Source organism: Ambystoma mexicanum, chromosome 8 (assembly GCF_040938575.1).
Source record: "Ambystoma mexicanum isolate Mex_15411 chromosome 8, UKY_AmexF1_1, whole genome shotgun sequence".
Lineage (NCBI taxonomy): Eukaryota > Metazoa > Chordata > Amphibia > Caudata > Ambystomatidae > Ambystoma > Ambystoma mexicanum.
In genome coordinates, this window is record NC_090929.1 from 1,437,269,589 (window position 1) to 1,437,295,995 (window position 26,407).

Below are 26,407 nucleotides of genomic sequence, written 5' to 3' on the forward strand. Positions count from 1 at the left end.
AACGTTTGATCTGCAGAGAGTTGGAGCCAAAAGACCGAAGGACTCTGCCAGGAGGTATTTAGGGAGGGAAAGTTGAATGTAGAGGTCCTGGGCCCCAGACAGCCTTCTGGGTGATGCAAAGGGTCTTGAATCTGAACCTTGCAGTCACTGGGAGCCAGTGGAGAGATTTTAGGGATGGATATGTGGTCCCTGGGCTTGAGGCCATGGATAAGTCTTGCAGTCCTATTCTGCATTAGTTGAAGGGGGCGAAGAGAGGAAGGAGGCAGGTTGAGGAAGAGGCTAGTTGTCTAGCTTAGTGAGAACGAGGGCTCTGGAGACGTTGAGCTTCTGGGGGAAGGTGAGGAAAGGTATAATGCCCTTGAGACTGGAAATTTGACTTTTTGGCAAGGTCCATGTGAGGAGAGTAAGAGAGAGAGGAGTCAAAGATAATTCCAAGATCTTTTTTTGCCTCACAAGTAGGTGAGGGTAGAGGACCCAGGGAGACTGGCCAGATAGGCGGCGGTGGGGGCAGGGGGGAACGGGTAGCAGGCGCCCCAATCAGAAGGATCCCTGTCTTACTGGCATTCAGGCAGAGATCATTGGCAGAGCACCATGCCTGAATAGCAGTCAGGCAGTCTGGTATGAGGGAGAAGGAGGTGGTAGGGGAAGGCAGCTTGAAAGAGCTGTCTCATCAGCGTAACACTGGAAATGAGGTCCGAAGTGGAGATCAATTGGGCCAGAGGGGCCAGGTAGATGTTGAAGAGCCATGGTGAAGGTAGAGAGTGAGGTGGAGGAGGAAAAAGGACCCATTTGCACTTGGGAAGGTCTGTTTGAAAGGAAGGCGGACAACCACGCCAGTGCCCTGTCCGGGATGCCTAGGGTGGTATCCGGTCATATTTTCGAAAACGTATTTTCGAAACACCATTTTGTCGAACATTTTGCCGAAATTTGGTTTTTCAAATGTATTTTTTTTAATGTATGTTTTTTGGTTTTGTTAGTTAAAAAAAAAGTGTTAAACAAAAACAGAGGTTTGGGGGTAAGGGGGGAACCTTCCCATTTAAAAAAATAAAATAATTTTAAAAAAATTTGAGAAAAAAATGTTCGCCAAAATTTGGTCGAGAAAATGACATTAGAAAAAGTCACTATAAACCGCGTAGGGTATCATGGAGACATTTTAGATGATGGAGTGGTTTATTGTGTCAAAAGCAGAAGCAAAATAGAGGGGGATCAGGAGAGTAGCTCTTCACAGGTGTTCAGTAGTTTTCCTGCCTCTGGCTGCCCTGAAACCAGACTGGTGTTCATGGAGATAGCCGGGCATTTTGGGGTGGAGGGTGTGAGGCAGACATGGTATCAAGCAGCCAGACACTTACACAAGAGATTTAGTTGGAAAACCATTATTCCAATTGTCAGGATGGATATAACTCCTAACTAGCCCGAACTCTGTTAGTCTTCCCTCAACTGATGTATCTAAGGCAAGTATGTGTCTCGCAGTCCAAAATAGAAAATACTGTCTTTGTCACAACCCGTACTTGCCCTATTCCTATTCCTAACAATGTGCTGGAAAGTCCAGTCTCTCAAGTACTTTTTAGAAAATTCCCTTCCCCAAGTTTTAAACACTCTATACACAGATTCTTCTCCAAAGAAAGGTCACCGTACGTTGTTGCCTGGACTAAAACAAAACAGCCTTTATCTTTTAACACTGTTCACAATACCTTTCAGACTCTGAGTTCCCTTCTCCTAGCCTCAGCCCTCGGGTATAGCTGTTGCATCTTTCATAATCTCTTCTGGGTTGTCCTTTCATTCTACATACGTTCTTCCGGCTTGATCAGCGCCACTTTTCTCCCACTTAGTTGCTCTCTGGCTTCCTCGGGAGCACAATTTCCTTCTGTAAGGTTTCCGGGACTTTAATAGCGTAATCTTTCTTACAGGGCCAACCAGAAGCCTTGTATCCACTTTCATTCACTCTAATTGTCTTTTGCAGCCATTACGTTCACTCAGAACGTTTAACCAGTTTCCCTTGTGATCGCACTTCCGCTCTGAAGCTTTCTTCCTCCATTAACAGTTAGTTGATGCTTGGTATCCGACCGCTCATTCATACCGTGAGTCTTTCTCTTTATTAGACGCATCGGCCAATGAAGGCTTCTCCCGGTTAACTTACTTTATTCCCGAATACTGCAAGGGTCTCACCACCTGCCCCTTGGACACTCCTGGTACGGCAGTAGAGCGAGCACTTCTCATAAACGCGAAGGGAAGGTTGGCCCTCTCCACAACCTTTCCCTTCTCACAACTTTGGTTCCCTGGAGACAAAGCTCCCGCGCCCCTTCATCCCAGAGCCTTTGCTCTGCCACGGGATAGTGGTCCAGCCTGCCAGTCTTTCTTCGCCAGTATTCTCTCCTCGGTTTTGCTCCTCTCCAAACTGCAAGTTCCTCGCAAGTCAGGTATCCCCTGCTGGACACTGCCAGGCAGGCTCCCTGTTGCTGTGTCTCCAGCTGCTTCTTCTGATATTGTGGAAAGTCCCACCTTTTATACACCTGGGGCTGACCAACAGGCTGCAGGTGTGAAGTCAGTCTAGAGTTTGCCTGACTCTGCATTATCCAATTAGTGGGACATGCCTGTCCCGGAGTTCGGGTTGAGCTGGGTCTTACAGGGACAAGTCTGTCTTTTCAACCTCTGTACCTGAAGTGTAGTTTTTTTTTTTAATGGGGCTGATATGATGGTACCCTATGACGGTAGAGGGAATGTATGGGAGGTTGGTTTCAGCGAAAGGGTGGTACCATGACTTGCCTGTCAGTCCTTCATATTTAATCCCCGAAAACCCCTCACCCAGATGGTCCACCCTCATTTGTCGGCCTCCAGGATTGAAGTCAAGACCCGATGGCCACTCTGGCCATCTGACCAAACCATCGCCGGGGCTCAGGCATGGGAGCACCACCAGGTTTCTCACAAGGATCAGTTGGGGGATTAGCAGCTTCTCAATGAGTATGCCCAAAGAAGGGGTAATAGGGCGATAGTTACCTGGGCAAGAAGGTTCATCAGATGGCTTTTTTAGGAGGGATGTACAAGAGAGTGCTTATGGGGTGGAGGGAAGGAGCCAGTGGCAAATTAGTGGTTGCAGAGGTCAGCCAACGTTGGATTGAGAGAAGCGATATTGTCCTTGATGGTTTTGGAGGAGCAGGGGAGCACTTGTTTAGAGGAGACTTTCATAGAGATCTCATTGGGTGCAGTGGGAGAGAAAGAGGAGAGTATCGGGGGTGGAGAGGACAGGGAGGCTAAGGGAGTCAAGAGACGGGGTGGGGTGCGGTGGGGGGAGGGAGCAGATGGCGGAGAAGACAGTGGGCGGCCAGTGGGGAGCAGAGGGCTTGGGAGGGAGAAGGAGACTGCGGTAGGATTGGCGAGTTCCTTGCAAATTTTAAAGAGTTGAGCCGCGTTATTGGTGGCTCCGGAGATGCAGGCTTGGACATGAGCCATATTCTTGGAGCAGATGGAGGGACGGTATTGCCTTTGGAGTAGGTGGCAGGCCAGTTTGTGAGAGGATGAACTAGATGCCTGCCACTTCCACTCTTTAGCTTTGCACTTGCTTTTCAAAGCGGCCATGTCAGAGTCATACCAAGTGTTGAATTTGGAGGTAGGCTTCCTGCAGATCCTCATGGGGGGGAAAGATTGGCCATGGTGTTAGATATGGTGTTAGATATGGAGGTTAGCTAGAACAGAGACCGAAGGATAGTCTAATGAGGGGGCGGAGGAGGGATGAAAGAAGAGGCAAATGCTTCATCAGTCGAATGACCGAAGTAGACTAGCGGTGCAGGCGGAGGCGTCAGACTTGGGAGATCAAGTTGGGAGGAGAGAGTGGTCAGACCACGAGAGCGACTTGGCGAGAGGGATGTCTGTTGAGATGAGAGCATCCAAGGTGTGTCCAACAGAGTGGATTGAGCTAGAGGGGAGGATAGTGAGGGAAAGAATGTTGCAGAGGTTGCAGAAAAGGTACATCGGGAGAGTTGAGATGGATAGTGAAGTCCCCAAGGAAGATAAGTTTGGTGGAGGAGGCAAAAAGAGAGCACAGGTCGGCGCATTCTGAGAGGAAGAGGGACGTTGTACGGGTGGGGGTAGGGAGGTGCTGTAGATGGTAGCAATAGTAAGAGAGAAAGTAGGCGAGACCGCTTGCATACTTGGCTTTCAAAGGAAGAGTAAGTTTGAGTGTGGATGATGGAGGCAGAAACCCATTCAAGGAAGCTCAGCCACTCCACCACCAGACCGAGCGGGCCTAGGATTGTAGCCCTCAGGGAAAAGTGTCAGTGCAGTGACTGTGCCTTACATATACTTTTGAGAATCGCAGAACACATTCAAGGCAACTAAGAACTTGTGTAACTGCTCACTCTTAGGTGCAGTTGCCAACCAACTCTTTCACAAGTAAGTCACTTTTAAACACTTGTTATATTTTTCAAGACAATCATTTTCTTATCCAGTCCTTCCCTAGTCTATTGCAGGAGTTCTGTCAGAGGCAGACAAGGGACCCTAGTGGTCTAAGTGCCAGCTGTAGGCAGGGTGCAATTGTGTTCAGTTGCAGAAAGTGTTCCTGTGGAAGTTTCTTCAAAACAAGTAGGTAGTTCACACTGGTTTAAGGCAAGTAAATACCTCAGCCAACACAGTGCCTAGGCACAGAAGAGGAGTTGCAGCAGGAAGACTTCAGGATCTGCAGCCAAAAAAACAGTTTATTAATTCCTTGTCATGAAGACTAAAGACAGGAAACTGGAAGGGATTTTACAGCCTGGATCAACTGGGCAGGCTCCAGGCAAGAGTTTGTTCACAGCTGGATGCAGCTCTATGGTTTTGACACCCTTTTTAGGAGCAGACTGAATATCGCTCTTTGGATTCTCCTCTCTAATTTGGTCCAGCACTCTGGTGAGAGGACTTCAAGGACTTAAATTGTGTCTCCGGAGAGCCAGGAGGAGGCCGCCAGAGTTTCTGCTTGATTCAGAAGACCATGCACTGCTCAATGGCTCGAGGTCCAAGGGTATTGGGGTATTGCAGCCCCACAAGGTCGCAGCACGATGTGGGATGGCTCAAAAGTCAGGTCTTCTCTCGTCTAGTGGATCTTAAGAGGCTCTGTGTCAGGGTTGTCCTCTTCGGGATCCCCAGATCGATTGAAAGGAAGGGTTACAGCAGGCACCGGTTACACAACAGGCTTTCCGGTCTATGGAAATCGCTACAGCTATTGTTTCTGCATCTTCCTCTTTGGTTTCAGCTCCCGTGGTCGACTTGTCAGCAGCTTCCAGGTTCGGAATATTTAACGGGAACTATACCACGACTTCTGAAATCTCTCCCTGCATTACAGAATGGTTCGGTCTGCCTGTCCAATCGGCACAGCCAGCCCACCATTGAGACTGAGCTTCTTTCAGGTAAGGTGAAAGACAAAGGGCTGCAGAGTTCTGCACTCTTCCCTCTCTTCCTACCTTCTCTTGAGCCTTGGGCGGGAATGCAAAGGATTCCCGCCGAGGACAAAACTGCCACTGAGGTCATTCCCACCTAGAATGGCTGGGGAACACCTCAAACTGCAAGCAAGAAATGGTGAAAAAAGAAGTCCATCATTTTAGAAAAATGGTGGACCTGCTGTGCATTACCGAGGCTCAATTAACAATTTGTGAGTAAAAATGAATACGTCATAAAGGTAAAACCACTCCCACCAGCCATTCAAGCAAACTTGGTATTGTAATAAAAATGTTAAAGGTAAGTAAGAAAGGGGATACGTTGTGTCACCCCAGCACTCCAAATAAGGTGGGGTGTGCTGGCTCACTATAAAATGTAAAGGGGGATGAAAATCCATCTTTACTACTTGGGAACTGTAGTTCACCCAAGTACGTTAAAGAGAAATTAACAGGGAACACCAAAGGGGAAACCCAGCCTAATCCCAAAAGTTATAGGAAACAAACTCCAACTTCACACTATGGAGAGACATACAAAGGTCACCCATAAAAAGAGTAAAATACCAGGTGAGAGGGGGAAAAGGATCCCCCTTCATCTAGGGACAAGGTAAAATAGTTACTAGTCAAAGCAAAAGTTCTGGCATTGACACAGGTCAAGAAGATTTATCGTTGATATGAAAATCTTACACAACACCTGGCGTCTGACTCTGTGATCAGATCTAGAATGTCCCAGAAGATGGCTCTGCAATTCCATGCCTCCATGTTCTAGAGCCACCAGCTGACCTCGGTTCTGATCTCATGGTCTAGGGGAACCAGCTGGTGATGCCTCAAGCCCTGTTGCAAGTGCTTTATCTTCATTCTCTGTATCTCCCTGTAATGTTAAGGGGCCTGCAAATATGACTCGGATGGAGGACTCTAGTCCTACTATCCTTGCTAGTCTCCTCAGCGACATCTCCTGTTTGAGACCTACCATGAGCTCCTTCTTGGTCTTTCGTTTTCTTTGCTGGGAGCTCCAGCGTCGCTTTCCTGGTATACACCTCAAAACCTAGGAAGACCATCCTCCTTGCAGGAGCCAACTCTGATTTCACCCGATTGATGAGGAACCATAGTGACTCTATTAGACTCTGCAGCCATTGGACCTGCCCCTGTGACGCCACTTTGTGCGCAGCTAGATGTTGTTGAGGTAAATTACCATTCATATACCCCTCTCCCCCTGGTCCCAACTGCTGCGGGTTTCATGGGATTGGTAAACGTCCACAGGGCTGAGGAGAGGCTGAATGGTAGCTTGTATTGCCGTGCTCTGCCTCCCCACATGAAGCACAGCAAGGGATGGTCCTCTGGTGCTACTGACACTGTAAGGTACGCATCCTTCAGGTCTATCCTCGCCAGCCAATCCCCATTCCTGAGGATGTCCCTGAGGAGGTGGATGCCCTCCCTCCCTCTTGAAGTGCATGTAGGTAATCCAGCCATTGAGGCCCTTCAGATTTATAACTGTCCTGACCTTCTCCTTCCTGTGAAGCAGGAACATATTGCTGATAAATGTTGCTCTCCCTAAAGTCTCTGGCTCTATTGCTCCCTTGCGCCTGAGCTGCGTGAGCTCCTCTTGGAGGATGCACAATCTTGACCCAGCCTGCGCTTGCTTGGGCTCCCCGATGAAGTGTAGCCTAAACCCAGTTGCGGTCTCGAAGACCCAGGCATCGCTTGATCATGCGCTCATACACTTTGCGGTCCTCCACTCCCCCCCTCACCCCCCCCACTGGCGGGTAGTACCCCATTTGCACTCCCACCTCATTGTGCGGATGGATATCTGGAGTACCCTCTCCCTCTACGACCTCGATTGGGTCTCACTCATGCGGGAAGAAATAGTCCTGTTGCCTGGACTCCCAGTTTCGGGTTCTCTGAGGTTGACGGTGAGACTTGTGATGACTGGCTGTGTGACATCTGTAGCGAATGGTCTCTGCAGAAACTGTTGGGGAAGATTTTCCTTATGACCGATTGGGCCTACTGCAGGGCCGTGTGCATCCCCACGAACTTACTCATTTGTTTTGCAAATGCCTCTCCGATCAAGAGGCCTTGGGTGCCTTCTCCCGCCTCGTATGTTGTGAGATTGCCTAGCTTGCTGTCCATTTATAACAGCAGGCCTCTCCTTCACTCTGACGACAGGGTGTAGATAGCCTTTCCCAGCAGGCAAAAGCTCTTTGTGCCCAGTTCCCCAGGATGTCGGCTGGCTCTCCAGTATCTTTGGACCCCTCGGCTAGGTCCATGATCTTCGCAATATGCCCTGCTAGATCCAGGACTTTCTCTTGACAGTTCTTCCGTGATCTGTCCATTCCCTTACGAACATCCCTGGATGCCTTTGTTATGAAGGTTATCCTCAGGTCTCTGCCACTTTCCTGGTTAAATCGGGTCGCAGGCACTCTGATCTCATTCTTAACCTGTGTCGTCCTCATCGGGGTCAAACATGTCGGTCAACTCTAGATTGTCCTCGCCGGTGGTGTTCTCTTTCCTCCGCTTCTTCCTCCCCTCACAGGGTTGGGTCTCTTTGACAGCCGGCTCTCATCACTACGGATGTGTTTGTGTCAGGTTCTCCCATGTTCTCTTTCTCTGGTGGGTGCGGCACTGTCGAATTCTGCATGAAGGACTCTTTCAACTTCTCAAATGCGTCTTGCAACTCAGGGGTACTTCTTTCCCCACCTATTGCCTGGATTGTGGGAGTCGAAGAGTGTTTCCTCTGCTGACCCACTTTACTCCCTTGTTCTTGCACCTTTTATATCAGTGTGCGTCTGGGCAAGCTCTTTTGCTCTTTGCCATTCCCAAACAGGGCTTCTAGCGCTTCAAGCCGGTCTTGTAAGGGCTTAACCCCTTGTGCTACTGCGTGCGCTAATGAGTCTGCCAGCTTTCAGTCTCCTGCTCCTGGCTGCCCACACTCCATCAGTCTTCCTCGATCTGAGACCTGTGTACTGGAGTGGTCTGTCTGTTGTGCCTTCTTAACCCCGAGCTGGCAGGCTGGGTGCCTCTAAGGGGTGCCGGAGCCTGGCACGAAAGTGTTGCAATCTTTCCGACACTGCTCTGTTGCTGTGTATCCAAATGTAGTTCAGCTCCCCTGCAGTGTACTGCTGTGTGCTTCGTGTCGTTATCTCTAGGAGAGTGAGCTGCTTTCATCAACTGGATCGCATTCACATTAATATTTGACACACTCCACTGGGCATCAACATGATCGCATTCACTTAGTATCCAACACTCTCCACTGAGCGTTCTGCGAAGGAGAGCTTTGCAGTCCTCTTCCTTCTCTGTAAAGGACTCACAGTCACGAATGCACGGAAGCCCTTGGCTCCTTCTGGGCTACAGGAGCTCTCACAGCTCAAGCGTGAAGCCCATGTGGACACCGCTAAGCTCTATCTGCAACACTCGGACTGAATCTCCTGTGCGCTCGTTATCGAGTAGTTATGTTTTCGCTCATCGGCTTCCATTTAACGTGATCCTAACGCTAAGCTGAAAAGTAACATGGTGCATAAACCACATACGTTCTGCGCATGTCTAGACATTAGCTCCCTTACCTTGAGCTATCAAACACATCATCGATCAACATGAACTCATCCATACAATTGCACTAAAGCGCTCTTCAGACAAAAGGTGACTTAACGTTGCTAAAGAGCAGAAAAGGAGAGGAAGTGGTGTATGGAACTACAGGACAAGGATGGGAGACAGGGAGTTGTAGTTCCCAGTTTGAGGGGAATAAATGGAAAAAGTTTTAACATTTTCTATGAAGTGTATACGTTTTGAAACCGCTGATTTGAAGCATAAAGCTTGCCATGGGACATTATAAGCATCTCAGAAAAATGTTATATTAAGCAGAGTATTCACATAAATGCTTTAACCCCATTTGGCAATCTGTGTATAGGGCAATCAAAATGCTTCATCCTACATGCATGAATAGCCTGTTATTTGTAACTAGATAAGGTGATCCATATTTCAGTATAGTGTAAATTCCTTGTGTACCACAGTATGGATTTTAAATGTCAATTAATGACCACTGTTAGAAAAATACTTCCCAATCCTATGAGGAGCTGTGCTTTCGATTATGTCACAGAAAACAGTCTTGCAGATCGTTAAGAGTTTTACTGTATTTTGTGGTCCTAGTGCCTGCCCCCTCTCTAGTCTGCCCATGAACCTCTTTGCTAACCCCGTTGTGCGCATTCCCTGGTTAGTTCTACTGAATGGTACCCCTACTTTCTACGATCCACGATTATAGTAGAGTGATCTCCCTAAATTCAGGGACTTCCTAACATAACAAAGGGTTAGTATTCTAATGGGAGGTGGATAGTGCCTCTGTGGTAATCACGCTAGATCAGTTGTGCCCACTTGCCTCTGCTCCTCTAATAGTTCCAATTCTTTTCATAGACTTTTACCACTCCGTCCAACTTCATCCTTCATATCTGTTTCGCCAATATTTTCAATTTTCCTACTCCCTGCCCTCCACCCTTAGATGTAACCAGCACTCTCACTCTGATACTTCTTGCCACTACTATCCTTCTCACTACTACTCACCTTTACACTGCTACACTCCTCCCTTCAACTACAAAGACACCGATCTTCCACCCAGTACCAGACACTTCACATCCACTTCATACACCAACCTCTACTCAAATGCTACACATACACGCAACTTGCAGAACCCCTTTCAATCCTACACCAATACCAGAGCTGCTCCAACAATCTCCCCCACAATCGGCAGTCCTTCCTTTTGCTGGTCTCTTGGTCACTCTCCACCTCTGACCTCGCCTGTAAATCCCTGCTTTCATTTCCTCCCTTAATGACCCCGTCATGCTTTTGGATTTGTTCACTAACCAATCCAGGCTGCTCTCCGCTCCCTGGTATGTGTGTATGCACAAATATATTTTAAAACTGAGTCTAAGCCGCGCCACCTTCTCCGCATCGGCTCGGCGTACCCAGTCCACAATCATAGTTTGTGTTCCTGTTTTGTGACATTGAGGTAGAAGGGGCATGGTGGGTAAAAAGTTTTGGTCCTTTATCAATCCTGATGGTGTAGGTCAGGGGTCTGCAACTTTTGGCTCTCCAGATGTTTTGGACTACAACTTCCTTCATCCCTTGCCAATATGGTCAATGGCAAGTGCCTCAGGAATTGTAGTCCAAAACATCTGGAGAGCCAATGGTTGCAGACCCATGGTCTATATGGTCAGTTTATGTGCAAGACTCTGCGGTGCTTCCTGGTGGTCCCACGCCGGCTCTCTGACTGCTCTGCGGACTGCTTTGTACTAGCTCTCTGTAGGGTTCCATCTCACAGGAGGGTAGTTTCAGCTATTTGGGTGTTTCTATGCAGCTTGGCTGATGTACCGTTGATGATTGTGACATGTATTATCCCCTATATGAGACAATAAATGAAATAACTTTGAGATGCAAACGATGAGTGTGTTAGGGCTCTCAGAATCTACTGGATTTCTTTCAAGGCTGTAATACTCACATATCAGAATTGTCCCGATTTCATTTTTGTTGATCACGAGATGTCAAAAACTCAATAGAAATCCCTTGTTTTAAGTGGAGTAATAATGGTAGATTGCACTCAAGGATAAGTCTGAAAAGATTTGCTTTGATAGCAGTCACATAGTCTTAGCCATGACTTCGTTTTTGAGCTTGTTATTTATTCTTTTATTGCAAAACAGTGTTATTCTAATGGCCTGTTTTAGGGTCAGATGGAACATATTCAATTTCATATGTGTTGTCTCTTGGTTGATAAAGAAATGTTGGTTATTAACTTTTTCAGCACACTACATTGCGATGTAACGCATATCCAATTGAATAATACTGCAAATAAACATTAACCAAGAAGGATGCTGCACACATTTACGGGTGGGCTAGTTAGTATTTAGCAGCTAAGGTAAAACTTTGGGAGGCAGATCAATACGTCCTCCATAGGTTCTGCCCCTCTCCTGGCACAATACTGCACAGGTGAGAAACGTTACTCAATAAGGCAACCATACTGCCCTTATCCCAGGCAGGTACAGCAGGATATGGACACAATCTCAGCTAAACATGGCAAGACCAGTCTCTCTTGGTCAGGGATCAGCCACAGCTGACCACATTTTCTAACCATTGTCACATAGACAAATATAATTGCCTCTATCCACAATAACCCGGTTAGGGCATAATATCTATGCCTCACATCAAAAAGGACTTTGTGTTTTCTTAACCTTACCGGTCTGTTTGAATGTATTGAAAAAAACAGGAACTGAAGACAATACTTCACAGCATTGAAACTATGAGATTGTGACCTCTATGAAGTAATAGTGTGTACACCTCTAGTTCAATTATAACAATTACAAGGAATCATTGCATATTGTTTGTACAGACCTGAGAAGAATTGCACTTTTTCTGCATTGTTCATCTTTATCTTTGCTTATATACACACAGTTGTTGACCTGTTTTTGACCTAAGCTATGTCAAGTTAAAATCATGGTGTTTCTCTGTGTTGTCTCGTTTTATCTGAACACTTGATCTTTTTTTAAGAAAAAAAGCTCACAAGTCTAGCCACTAAAATAATAAAGAGGCTACCATAAAACCAGTCATAGTCAATGGTTGTTTCTTCACCTCATGATTAGGATTTATCACTAATGCATGGGTTACTTGGGAAGGTTTAAATCACAAACTGCTCAAAAGTGACTGCAGTACGGAATCAGAGAGGACGTGAACACCCAATGTACACATGACTTCGTTTTTGAGCTTGGTATTTATTCTTTTGTTGCAATACAATGTTATTCTAATGGCCTGTTTTAGGGTCAGATGGAACATATTAAATTTCATATGTGTTGTCTCTTGGTTGATAAGAAAGAAATGTTGGTTATTGTTAACTTGTTCAGCACACTACATTGCCATGTAACGCATATCCAATTGAATAATACTGCAAATAAACATTAACCAAGAAGGATGCTGCACACATTTACGGGTGGGCTAATTAGTATTTAGCAGCTAAGGTAAAACTTTCGGAGGCAGATAAATACGTCCTCCATAGGTTCTGCCCCTCTCCTGGCACAATACTGCACAGGTGAGAAACTTTACTCACTAAGGCAACCATACTGCCCTTATCCCAGGCAGGTACAGCAGGATATGGACACAATATCAGCTAAACATGGCAAGAGCAGTACAATTAACTTTGCAACAATACATTTGCATGCATTAGACCGGAGGCAAATGTGCACTCACTATGAAAAAAATGCACAGTAGGTAATATATGCATTTACATATGAAGAATATTAACATAGCATCCATAAAACATGAAGAATACTAACGTGTATAAGCTGAATGCAGCATAGACTAACACGAATATAGCTTACTGATATAGAAATGCAAGTTAAATGGACCGCCGTCTTTTCCAAAATGGAAGCTGCAGCATGCTTTCAAATAGACAAAGACCTCAAGGCTTTGCGAGAACAAAAAAGATCTGTGCATAGCTCAAGCAAGAGCTGGCAACCACATCCAAGGTTGCCGCGATTAAGGAAGGGTCAGAACGTTGCAGTGAAAGCACAATATAGCAATTCCAGTATGCAAAAAGGATACTCCTAGATTAATGTTTTTATACGAGTACAACCCACCTTTGTAAGCCTGATGCAGGACAAGTATAAGCCAAATGACTCCATGAAGACTATCTCAAGAGTGGCCCCAGTGGCAAGAGAAACCATAACACCCGCATTAATATTAGCTAATACTAGCTAAACTCACAATAAATTCTGGGTGAAATAATAATTCCTAACAGGATCCCATCACACCTGGCCCATAATTAAAGACCACTGTCTATTTATTGGCAACAAACGCAGATAGGACACCTGCCTTACTCTTTACACGTATCCCCAAATACAAAGAGATCAGCCTAGCTCATGGCCTAGGAATGAGGGATCGTATATTTTTTTTCATTGAAATGAAATCAGTCAGTGGACCTCCCTGCCCCTACTCCGGTCTGGCTCATGTCTTGACAACCTGTCAGTTGTCCAAGGCTGGTTAGTAAGAAGCCAACAGATAATCCCCAATGTTACGCCATCCATGAAGTAAGGTGCCAGCCTATTACATGTTGCGGAAATTGTCTTTTTACCTTTATCAATGTAGAGGTGGTCTCGGGAGAAGCCATCAGAGGAGCATTAACCAATTTGAAATTTAACCCCTATAGAATGTATATGTAATCACCACCACTAATCAATGCCCGTTACCATAGATTTTGCTAAGATCACAGTATAATGTCAGTTATGAAAAATGTTGAATATATAAACCATTGTTTTTTTTTAATGTAACCAATGAGAGTGCCAATAGTTCCATGCTTGTCCTCTGTCCCTGCTTTATCTTGATGATGATAAATCTGGCTTTTGCCTTGCACTTTGCTTACTTCCGTTATTTAGTCTGATTTTAACTGACTCATTATCCTCTGGGTAATGCAGGGCTTTTCTGGGCCATCTTAACAGTTTTTTTTTGAAGAACGAGAATTATAACGTTTTGTCAAATATGAAAGCCTTGTACCGCAATCCATTCAGAAGAGCTAGTTCCGAATTTCAGAGTTTGAAGACTGGAAGACTGGCAGGGAAAGGTACACTGGTCTTCCCCTACTCTGATTCCTTTTTAAATGCCAGTTGTTTAGTGATGAGCTATTTCGATACTACACCTACCAAAAATCCTTATTGATATGGGGCTATTGTTCCTGAAAGTAACAACGTTTTTTTGATGATTTGAAGCAGGTTTTGTAAGTGACTGGGTACATTTCGGACCTTTCAATTAGCCTAATCCTGTTTCTATATGCAATGGGAAGGGCACTTGAGCCTCAATGAAGGGATGGGCTATTTTCCATTGTGTAAATGTTGACTGTTATAAGTATTCTTGGCTTCGCCTGCATTCCTCTTAGACACTTGTAGTCGTTGTTCTTACAGTGGATTCTAGGTAGACCATAATCGGCGTAACCCAGTAGTAGTGGTCTACTTCTTGAACATATATTTTATTTGTATTATATTCTGTGCAAAACACAGCCTTAGTTGGCTATTGTAATTTGAGTTATTTATATTTTTGTGGAGTAGTAGGTATTTTATTCATAAAGTGTCTCCTTTTTGCCTACTTTATCTTCAGATGGTATCACAGTCAGCATTTCACTTTTGCCTAGTTAGGTTTTCATTTGGAAAGATAACCCTTTTCCTCGTGCAGTCTTACACTTGCATTAAACCTATGAAAGGATCTGCAGGACATCTGATTCTCTCAGAAAATTAAGGATTGTGCTCCTTTCCTTTTCTCTAATTGGATAACTGTGAGCACCAGATAATTGTATGGTAAGTGCATTGGATTGCAAGTTACTGTCAGAGTTGGTGAAAATGACGTGCACCAACCTTAACTATTTGAGGGTCATGTATAGTGCGTTCAGTGGGCCAGTGAATTCCACAATGGACATGCTTCAACTTCAGTAAGATCCACAGTAACATTGTTTGCACATTGATGACTCTTACATTCAGGGTCTTCCAATGATGGACCCATTGCAGCTAAGCAAATATCTGGCTGTGACTACCCATCTTTGCGAGATGGAAGGGAATTAAATGACACTCATTGGTTTGACAGTCAAGTAACTCAATGACTGTAAACATGATCTACACAACTTGAAACCTAAAACCTGAAGATGGAAAACTGCACCCCACGGAGCACGTATAAAACCGATTTAATAAATGCCTACACAAAGAGGAAATGCAGAAAGATGTAGCTTCACCTGTAGGTTTTGGAACACCAGATCATGTCTGGGCTATGGACATGAGTTTGGCATGATTGAGAACTTGTACTCCATCCGCTTTCCTGGAAGCCTTCCACCTTTGAAAAGAAATGGGAAACCTTTCCATCATGGAATGTTTGAAAGGAAGATTCACCTCACCTTTACTTTGAATTGGAGATGGTGGGGAAGGGCAGTTAATATGCTCCATTCCACAATTCCTGTATTTATGAAAGTGCGTTTCTTGGCTAACCAGGCTGACCATTTGGCCCATGCTCCTAAAATTGTGATTCTGATGCATCAGTCTTAGAATGCCCAAATCTGTGTATTGTACGGTACGCTGCTCATGGCTTCAATTATAGCTGTGAGTTGGCCCTTTGTGAGGGTTGATCAGCAATCTTCACTGCTGCTTTTCCATGTAAGAGCTACGAATGCGTCCGCCTTGATGTATTCACAAAATGGTGGTTTCTTGTGTATGCTGCGTGGAATGGCCGATGGGAGGGCCTCTGCTTCGACGTGACGTGCTGGTGTGCTTGAGAAAACTGCCTTTCGTGGCAGGCCCAGTGCCATTTATACAAGGCTGGTAACTTTCAGCTTGAAAGGCTTACTAATGGTATTCATACAGGACATAAAGAAATTGTAGCAGTGTGGTTCTTATCAGACCGAGTCCTAATCTCCATGATTAGAACGCCAGCATCGCAGCTGTTCTGTACGCTTGGAACATATCTAAGAATTAGGTTCTTGGCCACTTCTGGGTTGCAGCTAAACCCTGAATCGATGACATTCAGTCATAAAACAATAATTTACTATGGACCTGGTCAACAAATTTGAAATTAAAATTTTCGAGGCAAAATACTGCTGCCTCCTGCTCTAGTAGGCATGCATTCCTTATACTTCTTAATATTAACTACAAAAAATGCACTACTAGTAGCACATGATAAATTGTCTTATATTTACAGTAATGATCCACTAAAATGACACCAATATGTATTAGCAAATATAAGACGAGCCTGAACTGCTTTCTTGTGAATTGTGCCTCAGTAAAAAAAAAAATCCACAAAAAGAACGAGCTGCAGATTTAAATGTGCCTTGATTTATAACTTTATTTTTCTCTTTAAAATTAGCGCAAAGTTTTAGGTAATCCAGTAATCTTGGAAAAGAGAAGTCGAATTGTATCTGCAGAATCTTTGGCAGCCCAAGAACTGAAGGGAAGTTTCAAAGAAAATATATTTTTAGTAAGTGATGGTGTTTTTTGGGACATGGGTATTTCTTATGCATGCTCTTTCCAGGAAATTCCCACTCTTTGAATTTACCTTGGTATCCCGCATGGATTTTGGAACATCTTTTTCAAATTACTGAAAGTACCTCCCGTAAAGAAGTTTTAATTCTACTTTATTGAAGCACAGCCTTTGTTTCAGCTTCCTTTTTTCCCTTGAATATAAATCTGGGCTTATAAGAATATATCGGGATGTTGTGCTTTGGTCACAACGCTGATGGGTGCGGGGAATCACTGGAAATCTGCAGATGGAACTTACTGTATTAACTCGAGAATCTAGCCTATTTGGAGGCGATTGGCATTTCAATTGCTAATACTGAATTTTTCACATGATTCTCATTTAAAATTCCTTTTATTTAGAATTTTATTACGGCAGACCTCTCATTTGTTCCTGGGGGCTTTGACAGGGATGATTGGCTTCGGCTCACGCCTGTGGTGCTAATTGGCTACTCTTGTTAGTTTTGTGCAAGTGAACCAAATCCTGCAAATGCTACAGTGTCTTTGCTGTTCAATTTTCTCTTTTAGGCCCATGTTCATTGCTAAGCAAACATTTTTATTTGGCTCCTAATTCGATGCTGGCTTATGTCACTACTTTTTTTTACCTTTGTCTCTACTTCCTTTGCTTTCTGTCTTGCCTGCAAATCTTCGTACAATTTCCACTTTTTACGTTAATCTATTTGTGTACTTTTACCCTGACCTTATTGCTCTGCCTGCTTTTCTTCTGGGCCAGTTTGTATTACTTGTACATTCACCTTTCACTTCGGGTTTTGCATGCATTAGAGGCACACGTTGGGCATTAACTTTTTTCTTTTCATCTTCCTTTTGCGATTGTCCCGAATTCTGCATTTGATTTCCGCTTCCCTACATGTGTTTGGGCTGGGAATACCTAAATAATCCACTGCTTTTTGTTCATGAATATTGTGCATAATTATGAATCCTTTATATTGACTGGAAGAGTTGAAATTACAAAGGGCTCGTTTGAATAATGCCATAACATTCACTTTGAACATTGAGGCACATTTCTCCTTGACCAAAACCTCTGTACCTGCAAAATGTGGGGGTGTTCCAAAAACTGCTTGTTACCAAGACCGCATGGAGTTACATTTCATGTCGGGCAACAGCAGAACTGGAGAAGTCGGAGGTTGTCCAAAGTGGCAATACAGCACCCATGAGAAAGGTAGTGAATAGGCCCACGCCAATAGGTGCTAAAGAAGAGGGTTCCTTTTTTGACTGTATGGAATCCCAGGCAAATAAAACTTTCCATTCAACCTAATAGGGTAGGATGTACATTCACGAAACCATAAGGAAGTCATGAACAAGGACAAGCAGTAATTCCAGTATCAACAGAGTGAGACGTTGAGAGGGCAGTTGTCCTTCCCCATATATTAACGGATGTGGCAACTGTCAATGGCAATCCCTTAATCTTTAATCAATAAGGTAATTAATTGGCTATGCCACGTGAGACACTGTTAATCAAACTTGTGTAAGGGGCTTTAAGAGCCAGAAGCTTAGAACCCTGGGAGGGATCTGGAATGTTATGTTGTTGTTACTTATACCATGCACCCCTGCTATTTTTATGGTATCCAGGTACTCTAACGGAAAAGGATGGTGGTCTGGGAACGGTTCAATATCGTTCGAAGGAAAAGCACAAGCAAGCTTTGATGTGCTGTTGGTAGCTTCAGTTCAGAAATACCAGTCACTGTGTGCTGGTTTGTTTAGTTTGTAGATGTAATGTGGTGTTTGGTGTATGAATGTATATGGTGATTTGTGTGCAGTTGGTTGTTTCCTTTTGGGTGTTGCAGAGTGTGTACAGTTTGTGGTGGTTTTAGGGATTTTTTGTGGTGGTTTTAGGGTTTTTCTGCAGTTGATGTAAGAGTGTGGTTGTTCAGTATTTGAGGGTGAGTATGCAGGAAATTGTAGAGTTTTTTTAGTTGGGTAGTGGGATTAGTCTGTGTCCTTTTGTGCCATGGTTGTTAATTTGTCGAGTTTGTACTGTTCTATGGTTATTTGTGGTAGAATGTTTTATTTCGTTGGGTGGTCGTGTTTCGGGTCGTCAGGTTTTGGTGTTTCCATTGTGATGTGTTGGCAGTTTCCTTTGTTGTTTTTTGCTGTTTAGCTCTGTGAGTTAGAGCCATGTTTTTAGCAGTTTTTCTTTACTTTCTGTGATCATCTGTTTGTTTTTTCTATGGGAGCGAGTTCCAACGTGTTGCCGCGACGCTGCTCTCCCAAATTTCCGCTTTGAGTATTGTTTGTTCAAGGAGAATGTCGTTGTTGGACCTTAGTATTCGGTTTGGTTTGTAGATGGACATTTTTACTGTAAGAACAAATCTTCTCCTTGGCCATGGATTGCTCTGTGTGTTATGCAGAGTTCTCGTGCTGGTGTGATGTGTTCTTGCTTGGTGAATCAGGGGAGTACTCTTGCTGCTCCGTTTATGTACTTGTTATAGTTTTTTGATAAGGTTGTCTGGCATTCCAAGGTAGATGCTGTTGGCGTAGTCTATTCTTGACATGTCAAGAGAGATGACAGCAAGTATTCTATGTGGGAAGGTGAAAAAGGGAAGTATCCTCTTGATTGTGTGTAGTTGGAAGAAGCATTTCTTTACTAACGCATTGACTTGCGGTTCAAGTGTTCATTCATTGTCCATACATTTTCCGAGATTTTTGACCACTTTGGATTGAGTTTCCCATTTCAGTAGGCCATGGAATGTGATAAAACTTCGACTGGTCATTGGACGCAATCATTATTTGTTTTGTCCAGATGGAGTTTAAGGCTGTTGGTACTCATCCAACGAGTTTATTTCTGTGAGGCAGTTGGTAAGAGTTGGGTTTTGCTCTTCGTTCTTCGCTAGCCTGGATCTTTGTAGACGATTTGTGTATTGTCTGCGTAATTGTAGCAGCGAGGCAGTGTCTTTTGAAGAGGATGATGAGAGCTGTCATGTAAATGTTAACAGCGATGGTGAGAGGAATGAGCCTTGTGAGACTCTGCAAGTTATTGTGCAAGGTGTTGAGTTGACGGGGGTTAGCCACGTTTTGTCCTTTCTGCCAATAAGGATTGTAACCAAAGTAAATTCCAGTATTTTTGAGGTGGTGTTTTGGGGACCAGAGCCTTTAGGAAAATGTACTGGCACTAACAATTGGACAATTTATCTGAACAATAACATTCAGATTTGTCTGAGGGCTTATACATGGTGTTTGATTTGCAACCCATTGGACTTGGTAAGAAATAACATAGCTCCAGTTATGTTCACATTAATTTCATCTCCAGTATGTGAGTGTTTGTGTCAACGGTTGAAACATTGGGAAATCTTAGTCGACAATGGTTGCTTCCTTATGACCAAATGGAGGTCCGTACTAGACTTGATTGATCTGTGTTCCCCCTTTTGTTTCTGAACATCCCAGGCAGGTTGCTATCAAGGTGTCAGAAGTGATAAACTTGTGAATAGGTAAACTTGAATAGGGCCCCAAGAATTTGCTGATAGGAGAAGAGCATAATGTAAGATCAATTGGACAAGCCCATTCCCCAGACCCCTGTTTCAAGGCAGCCCTTGGAAACCTTTGTTGAGACCAGAAAAAAATGACAATGTTGTTGGTTCACTATTTGTACTAAGGTGGAATATAATATTGTGAGTTTTAAAATTAAGTTGGTTGCACAGATTGGCGTGACTGTCGGCTCTTATCAAGTCTTTTTCTTTCAGGTGACCTGGTCCCAAGATAATATAATTGATGGATTTTCATCCTTTAAACAGGCGCCGACTGTGGTAGTCAATCTAAGATGAGGTTACTTAGTGATTGATGATCCTGAGATCCTGTATGTCGGAATGAAGATGTTGGGATGGATTGTAGAGGCTTACCGTATGTTGAATTATTTTTAATATTGCTTGCCCTAGTGAGTCTCATGACGTCTGTTCACTGACAGATCAAATAGTGGATCCAGCAAATGATATTGTGGTAATAATGGGAGGCTCAATGTGGATTTACCCACCACTGATTCATAACCCCCCTGATGTTTTTTTTTTCTTCTTCAGAATTGTCTAATAGAGGGGTAAAAAGGTCAAGTTGAAAGTTACTAGTTTGGCACAATAATGCAAAGCACATCATTTCTTACTTGCCAAGTGTAGATTATCACTAGCCAGTTCAAATATTGAGGCCGGGTCTAATGTACCTACTCAAACCTCAAAAGAAGTCTGGAAGAAAGAACTGGATCTCCATTTGATTTTCTGATATCGGATAATTTAAGAGTTATAAACAGTAACACTTCCCTTGGTGACCAGTTGATGACTGCTATTTAAGTAGTAAATAGGTTCACAAATACATCATATTGTCATGTCTGTGACATGGTGCAATTTTATAAACTGTTTTGTGTGATAAAGAACATTGTGTGGTCATGATTTGTATTTATTGTGTTTTATATACGCCTTTGTCCAAAGCGCTTTATATAGAACAGTCATCAATATAATGAATCGGAATGCAAATCAGCGTTCATAAACCGTAAGATTCAAACTCTGTTAATAAATAGTAACAATCAATTAGCATTCCTGGGAGTAATCGGTCAGTGTTCATAAACAGTAACAATCAATTAAAGAACTTTAGGAGGTGGGTTTTTAGAGCTAAATGGTGCTTATGTTTTCCTGTAACAACACAAATCAATCAGAGATTTCTATGGCCTTTTTAATTTTACAGTCTAAATTTATTATTTTCATTTTTATTTTATTCCGTACTAAACAAAATGAAGCAAGAAAAAGTAAACAGCCAAAATAATTTGATAAAACAGCATAGAACTGTCATAAAAATGCAAAGTGTAATTCTTCCGAGCCATTCTTCAAACCCCCCCCGCCTCAACCGTACACAGTTGAAGGGTCTTTATTAAACTGTAAAAATGGGTGAGATAAACACCTAAACTACACCTAACTCTAAGATGGGAGCAAGCTACGAGCATCAAATAATCCTAGTGGAGTGTAGTCCAATAGAAAGGGCCTATACTAAAAAAAATATTGCCAATCCTTACCGCCACGCTACAAAAGTGTGGGATAATGTGGGACTCTCGAGCACTCCACGCTGCTTCTCCAGCACAAGGTTACAGTTCCTTTTCCAGTATTGTTGCCTTCTGTGCCCAAGTCTCTTCTCATGCAAAGTTTCTTGCTTCAGAGGGCCTGATAAGCCAAAACAACAAAAATAAAAGTTCCTTCTGGTAGTCTTTACGTGGGGTGAATACCTGTCACCCTTGGATCCCCCTCACCCTGGCTCCGATCCTTCTCTCAATCATCAGCCTCCCTCAATCGGGTTCAGACCAACCACTCACTGTGGACATCCCTCAGTTGGGTTCACACTTGTCATCACAGTGTTCATTGGTGTTTTAACACTATGCAGGATTCACTTCCCTTGTATTTCCAGCCTCAGTCAGGCTTTCTCCTAAGCCCCCAGTCAGGCTTTCTCTTAGCCCCCAGTCAGGCTTCACATAGTTCTATCATCACTATGCTTTGGCAGGCATCCCTCAGTCGTGTTCTCATTTGCCCCCAGTAACACAGTTTCTTTGTTTAGCTTTTCTTTTTCCTTACAATAATCAAGTGTTAATGTCTTTTTAAACAGTAGCAAAATGTTCAGATTGGGCCCCCTCATCCAGGCTCAGCCCTTCTGAAGGGTGATCACGTCTCGCTGGGTCACCCTGTTAGCCTGTGGCAAGCGCAGATTTTTTATCCTCACAGTTCGCGCAGCGTTCCCCTCAGTCGGGTGCAAACGCCAGTTTATAATAACAAAACTTCTGCAGTGTGTCAAGGACTTTTGATTGTACAAAGGATTTGATTTGACCCTTGTATGACCACTGTAACTCCTTATACAGGCATTCCTTAAGTCCTCTTGGCACTTGTAGTTTCCTTTACTCGCAATGTTCAACAGAGTCTCTGTTCAGGAGAGGGGCACCAGCCAGAGACCTTCAACTGAGTGCCCACATGGCGCTGGACCACTCTGACTCTGGTACCCAGTTTGTTCATCAACGACATTTTGTTTAACTTACCTTCTTACTGCTGCTACTGCAATCTTGAGCGTAACACAAGCCGGTCGACTAATAGTTGCTTCTGACTCACCCGCTATGTTGAACTCTCTCTGTTCCTTTATGCCGCTGGAGTCAATGACTGTATCTCAATGGCCACCCCACCTCCCTGCCCTGGCAATTCGTGTGGGAGGTTGCCATGTACCGCTGACATCCGTCGCACCATCTGCCAGCGGCGATTCCCGGTCTTTCATATCTTTCATCAGAGGCTTTGCGGGTCTTGGTTGAAAAGGACATGGGCAACTACCTAATTGACGTGCTTTCAGGTCTCGCAACCTTTCTCCTCAGTTTGAACAGCCGTCCTGGAATGGCTGCTTCCTTGTGTGATCTGCCTTTTATCCCGATGGGGGAAAGGAAAAAGTAGTTGGGCGTGTGTAGTTGTCAGTAATTGCCTGACTCTGCCTGACCATTGTGTTGGTACATGATATGATTGTGTATAGGAGCTATATAAATAAACTGTGTTTCAAAGCGCTTCAAGGCAAGGGAGAGAACAAGGGAAAATACAATGACATTCTTAAAGGCCATGAACAGTAAGGATGTGAAATTAACTATTGTACTCGGCCTGACGACATTTCAGATAGTGCAAGAGCTAAGACATAGATAAGGAAGGGAGAGGGAGAGTGGGAAGGAAATGGAAACAGACAGGCGACTACAATACTAGGCCTGACAACATTTCTGGTAGAGCCGGAGAAAACAAAAGGTGAGGGAGAGGGGTGCAGAAAGGGAGGGACAAGTGACTATCGTCCTAGGCCTGACGATATTTTAGATAGTGCTGGAGGGGGGTCTGGGTGTGGCGGAAAAAAACAAGAGGAAGGGGTAGGAGACAGATGAGGTTGCCATCATACTACGTCCAGGGACAATTCTGATAGAGTAAGTGCATAGAAGAAAGTAAGGGGAGGAGATAGGAAAGAGGAGAAAGGGAGAGGAGGAAGAACAGAGAGTAAACAGTCAAAAAGAGTGGAGAAGCAAAATGGGAGACGAATACAATTGCAGCAGTCCGTATTAACAAATAATGTTGCACACCTGGATACCAGATGAATCCACGCCTGGATACAAGAGGCGAGCTTTCCATGACATATGTCCGCTACTCTGATTATGACTTGATATATAGTAGATGTCGCTCTGCTAAGAGAGGCAATTGTTACGCTCACCTGGTATCCACGGGGGCACCACACGATACTGGATGGAGGTCTAAGCGCTATCCCGGACCCCTCTCTGGGAGGTAAACGGCTCGGGTATAAGTCTGTTGTCTTTCACATTGTGAGAAAGTGTTCATGTCGGAAAAGGTGCGGGGATAGGGTTTCTAAGTATCCTACCGGGCAGGATGGGGAACAGGTGTCCAAAGGAAGGGGATACCGTGTCTCACCCTTCGGTTTCTCACTTCCACTCCCTGAGGACCCCTCACCCAGGTGATCCTCCCACATGAGTCCACCCCCGGAACTGGATCCAATAGCAATGCCCGTGTCCTGGCCACCTGGATGACAGATATGACAGATCCCCAGGTACTAGTAAGTGAGACACCTTCAGGTTTCTCACAGATGACATATTAAATAGTGGTACAGTTCCAGAAATAAACCGTGGTGATGTACAGCTATATAAGAATCCATTCAAACTACTGGAGAATTCTACTCTCCAGGTTGTCTTCACTGCTTATCGTAGTGGGCACAGTGGGCTAATCAGCACAGGTGCAAGGCTTGGATAGTGTGACCCGCTTTACCCCACAAATTGGTCCCAGATTTTATCAGATTGAATAATCCCATATTTTTTGTTGATTTTGATCCAGCTATCTGAGGTCCCCAAATGTTCTGTTGAGCATTCCAAGTTCAAGGATTGGCATTTCCAGTTTGTCAAGTCTAGCCTGTTTTACGTATTATTCTGAGCTACATGTGGTCACCCATGCGCCCTGAATCAATTTCTGAGAAGTCATTCAAAGAGTTGGAGTATGGCTGTTGTGTCAAGGACCATGGGGTACTCGGCACCACCTGAAATGATATATAATATGATATGTATAACGCGCTTAATACTGAGAGGTTTCTAAGCGCAGACCCGGGGATTGAACCTGTGGTGCTCCGTGTCGTCTTGCTTCCAAGGCGTGCATGTTGCCCCTGAGCTAGCCTCCTGAAATCTCTCTGCTGTTTCCATTTACAGTTTAGCCACACTAGTGCAGTCAGCGAGCATGCGCCACGTACAGGTGTTTACCACCACCAGTATTCGTCATTGTAATTGTCCTTGTCCATCAGGCAACGTTTATACGTTTTTAATGGTGTTCAATCGTTTCGTGTCTGTTGAGTACACAATGATCTTGATCCCTCCAAACCTAACCCAGAGTTGTTGGACATGGCCATATGCCCTTCCTGGTGTCTTTCACAGAGGACGGGCCTCCTCTCCAACTAGGAGGGGGGTCCTGCACCCGATCCACTGCAGTCTGTACCTCCGTCTCTGGCTGCTGAAAGGTTGAGGGATTAGGAGTGGGATTTATTGGAGGATGTTCTGGACGTAAACCTATCTGCTGGAGACCCGCCACGAAGTCCATTCATACCTATAGGTGGCAGAGGTTTTCAGCTTGGTTCCGGAAGAGGGATCTGGACCCTGTGAAGGCAACAGACACAGACAACAGGCTCAAGTCTTCCAACAAAGTTTTATTTAACTTAAAAGGCAGGGTGAATTAATGCCTAACTTTCCCTATGCTAAGGTGGGATTTGCCTACCTAGAGAAAACTAAGCATGGTCTGCATCAGGAGGACCAAAGTAAAAGATCAGTCTGTGTCCATAACACATACTTGCCCTCATAACTAACTGTATACAATGTGTAAGGATATCTGCATCAAAACGATTGGTGTTCAAAGTAAAGTACAGAGCTTCTAGCTCTTTTCCTTGTAATCGGCTCCCCTTACCCAAGTTCAAAGCATGTCATCAAATGTGGGGGTTCCCTTCCCCTACAGTTCAAATCTTCCAGCTTTCAAACTGATACCTTCAATATCACAGCAAGGTCCTTGGACAACACAAGCTTATAGGTGTTGCAGTGGCTTTTCCATTGTTTCAGTGGCTTTTCCATTCAGGACCACCTGATCTAGGCACAGTTATCAGACCACACCGTCCACCCATTACAGTTCATGCAACCAGTACCCTTCCTTGACTGCGTTTCCTTTAACACCAGTTCACTGCTTATTTGAATTTAGTTAAAAATGGCATCGCTGTCGGCATCCTAGACTTTGAGATCGGGGTTAAAAAAATGCCACAACTGTGGGGCGAAAATGTCCCTTAAAGACCCCCATCGGGTGCGTCTGGGGTGCGTCTGGGGTGCTTAGGATCCACTCATGACATCAGAATGTGGGTTCTGCCTATTGATCACAGCGAAAGCCCTGAAAGAGCATAGACGGATGTTAGCTGCAGGTAGGTCGCATAAATCCCCTTCGACAACTCGGTCGAAGAAGCGATCCTCCAACGAGTCGAGAGGCGACTCTCCTCGACAGGAAGAAAGCTAAAAGGTCCTGAACAGGTCGCATACACAACCAAATTGGCCTCACCGGCTGAATGGGAGAAATTCAGACTGAAAATGCTCAAAGTATTCGAGAATACGGCCTCAATACCCTCAAAGAAAAGCAAGAGCCATGCCCATGTCGACAAACCGACAGAGAAGGCAAAGTACTAACCAGAAGGCAAAGTACTATTGCGCCCTACATGTGCGCCCTCGGACCTGGGTGTCCAGGAGAAAACTGAGTAGCGAAAAAACTCCTTCAGAAATAGTCTTCGACGCCGAAGGATTCGACATCACTGTCTAAGAAACCCTCAACACCTCAACCGTCGAAGCCCTCGTCTTCAAGGCTTAGACGCCATTGTCGACACAAATGACAAAATCCTCGAAGGAGGTCGGGAAAAGGTTCACCCCACTGCCAAGGAAATACTTTTTTAAGTGGCGTTCCTCAATTTATGAGGATGATGAGCCCT

At 44.5% G+C, this 26,407-nt stretch overlaps 1 protein-coding gene across 4 annotated transcripts in view; it reads left to right on the forward strand.

Moving 5' to 3' along the window:
• The window catches only part of ARHGAP19 (Rho GTPase activating protein 19), a 507,107-nt gene that overhangs the window by 397,799 nt on the left and 82,901 nt on the right, over positions 1–26,407 (forward strand). For 2 of the 4 annotated variants that reach the window (XM_069611584.1, XM_069611585.1), the window contains exon 10: positions 16,263–16,373. The exons of the other annotated variants lie outside the window; for them this stretch is intronic. In XM_069611584.1, the coding sequence (XP_069467685.1) occupies positions 16,263–16,373 (111 nt within the window). The remainder of the gene's footprint in view (positions 1–16,262; positions 16,374–26,407) is intronic. 4 annotated transcript variants of the gene reach the window in all.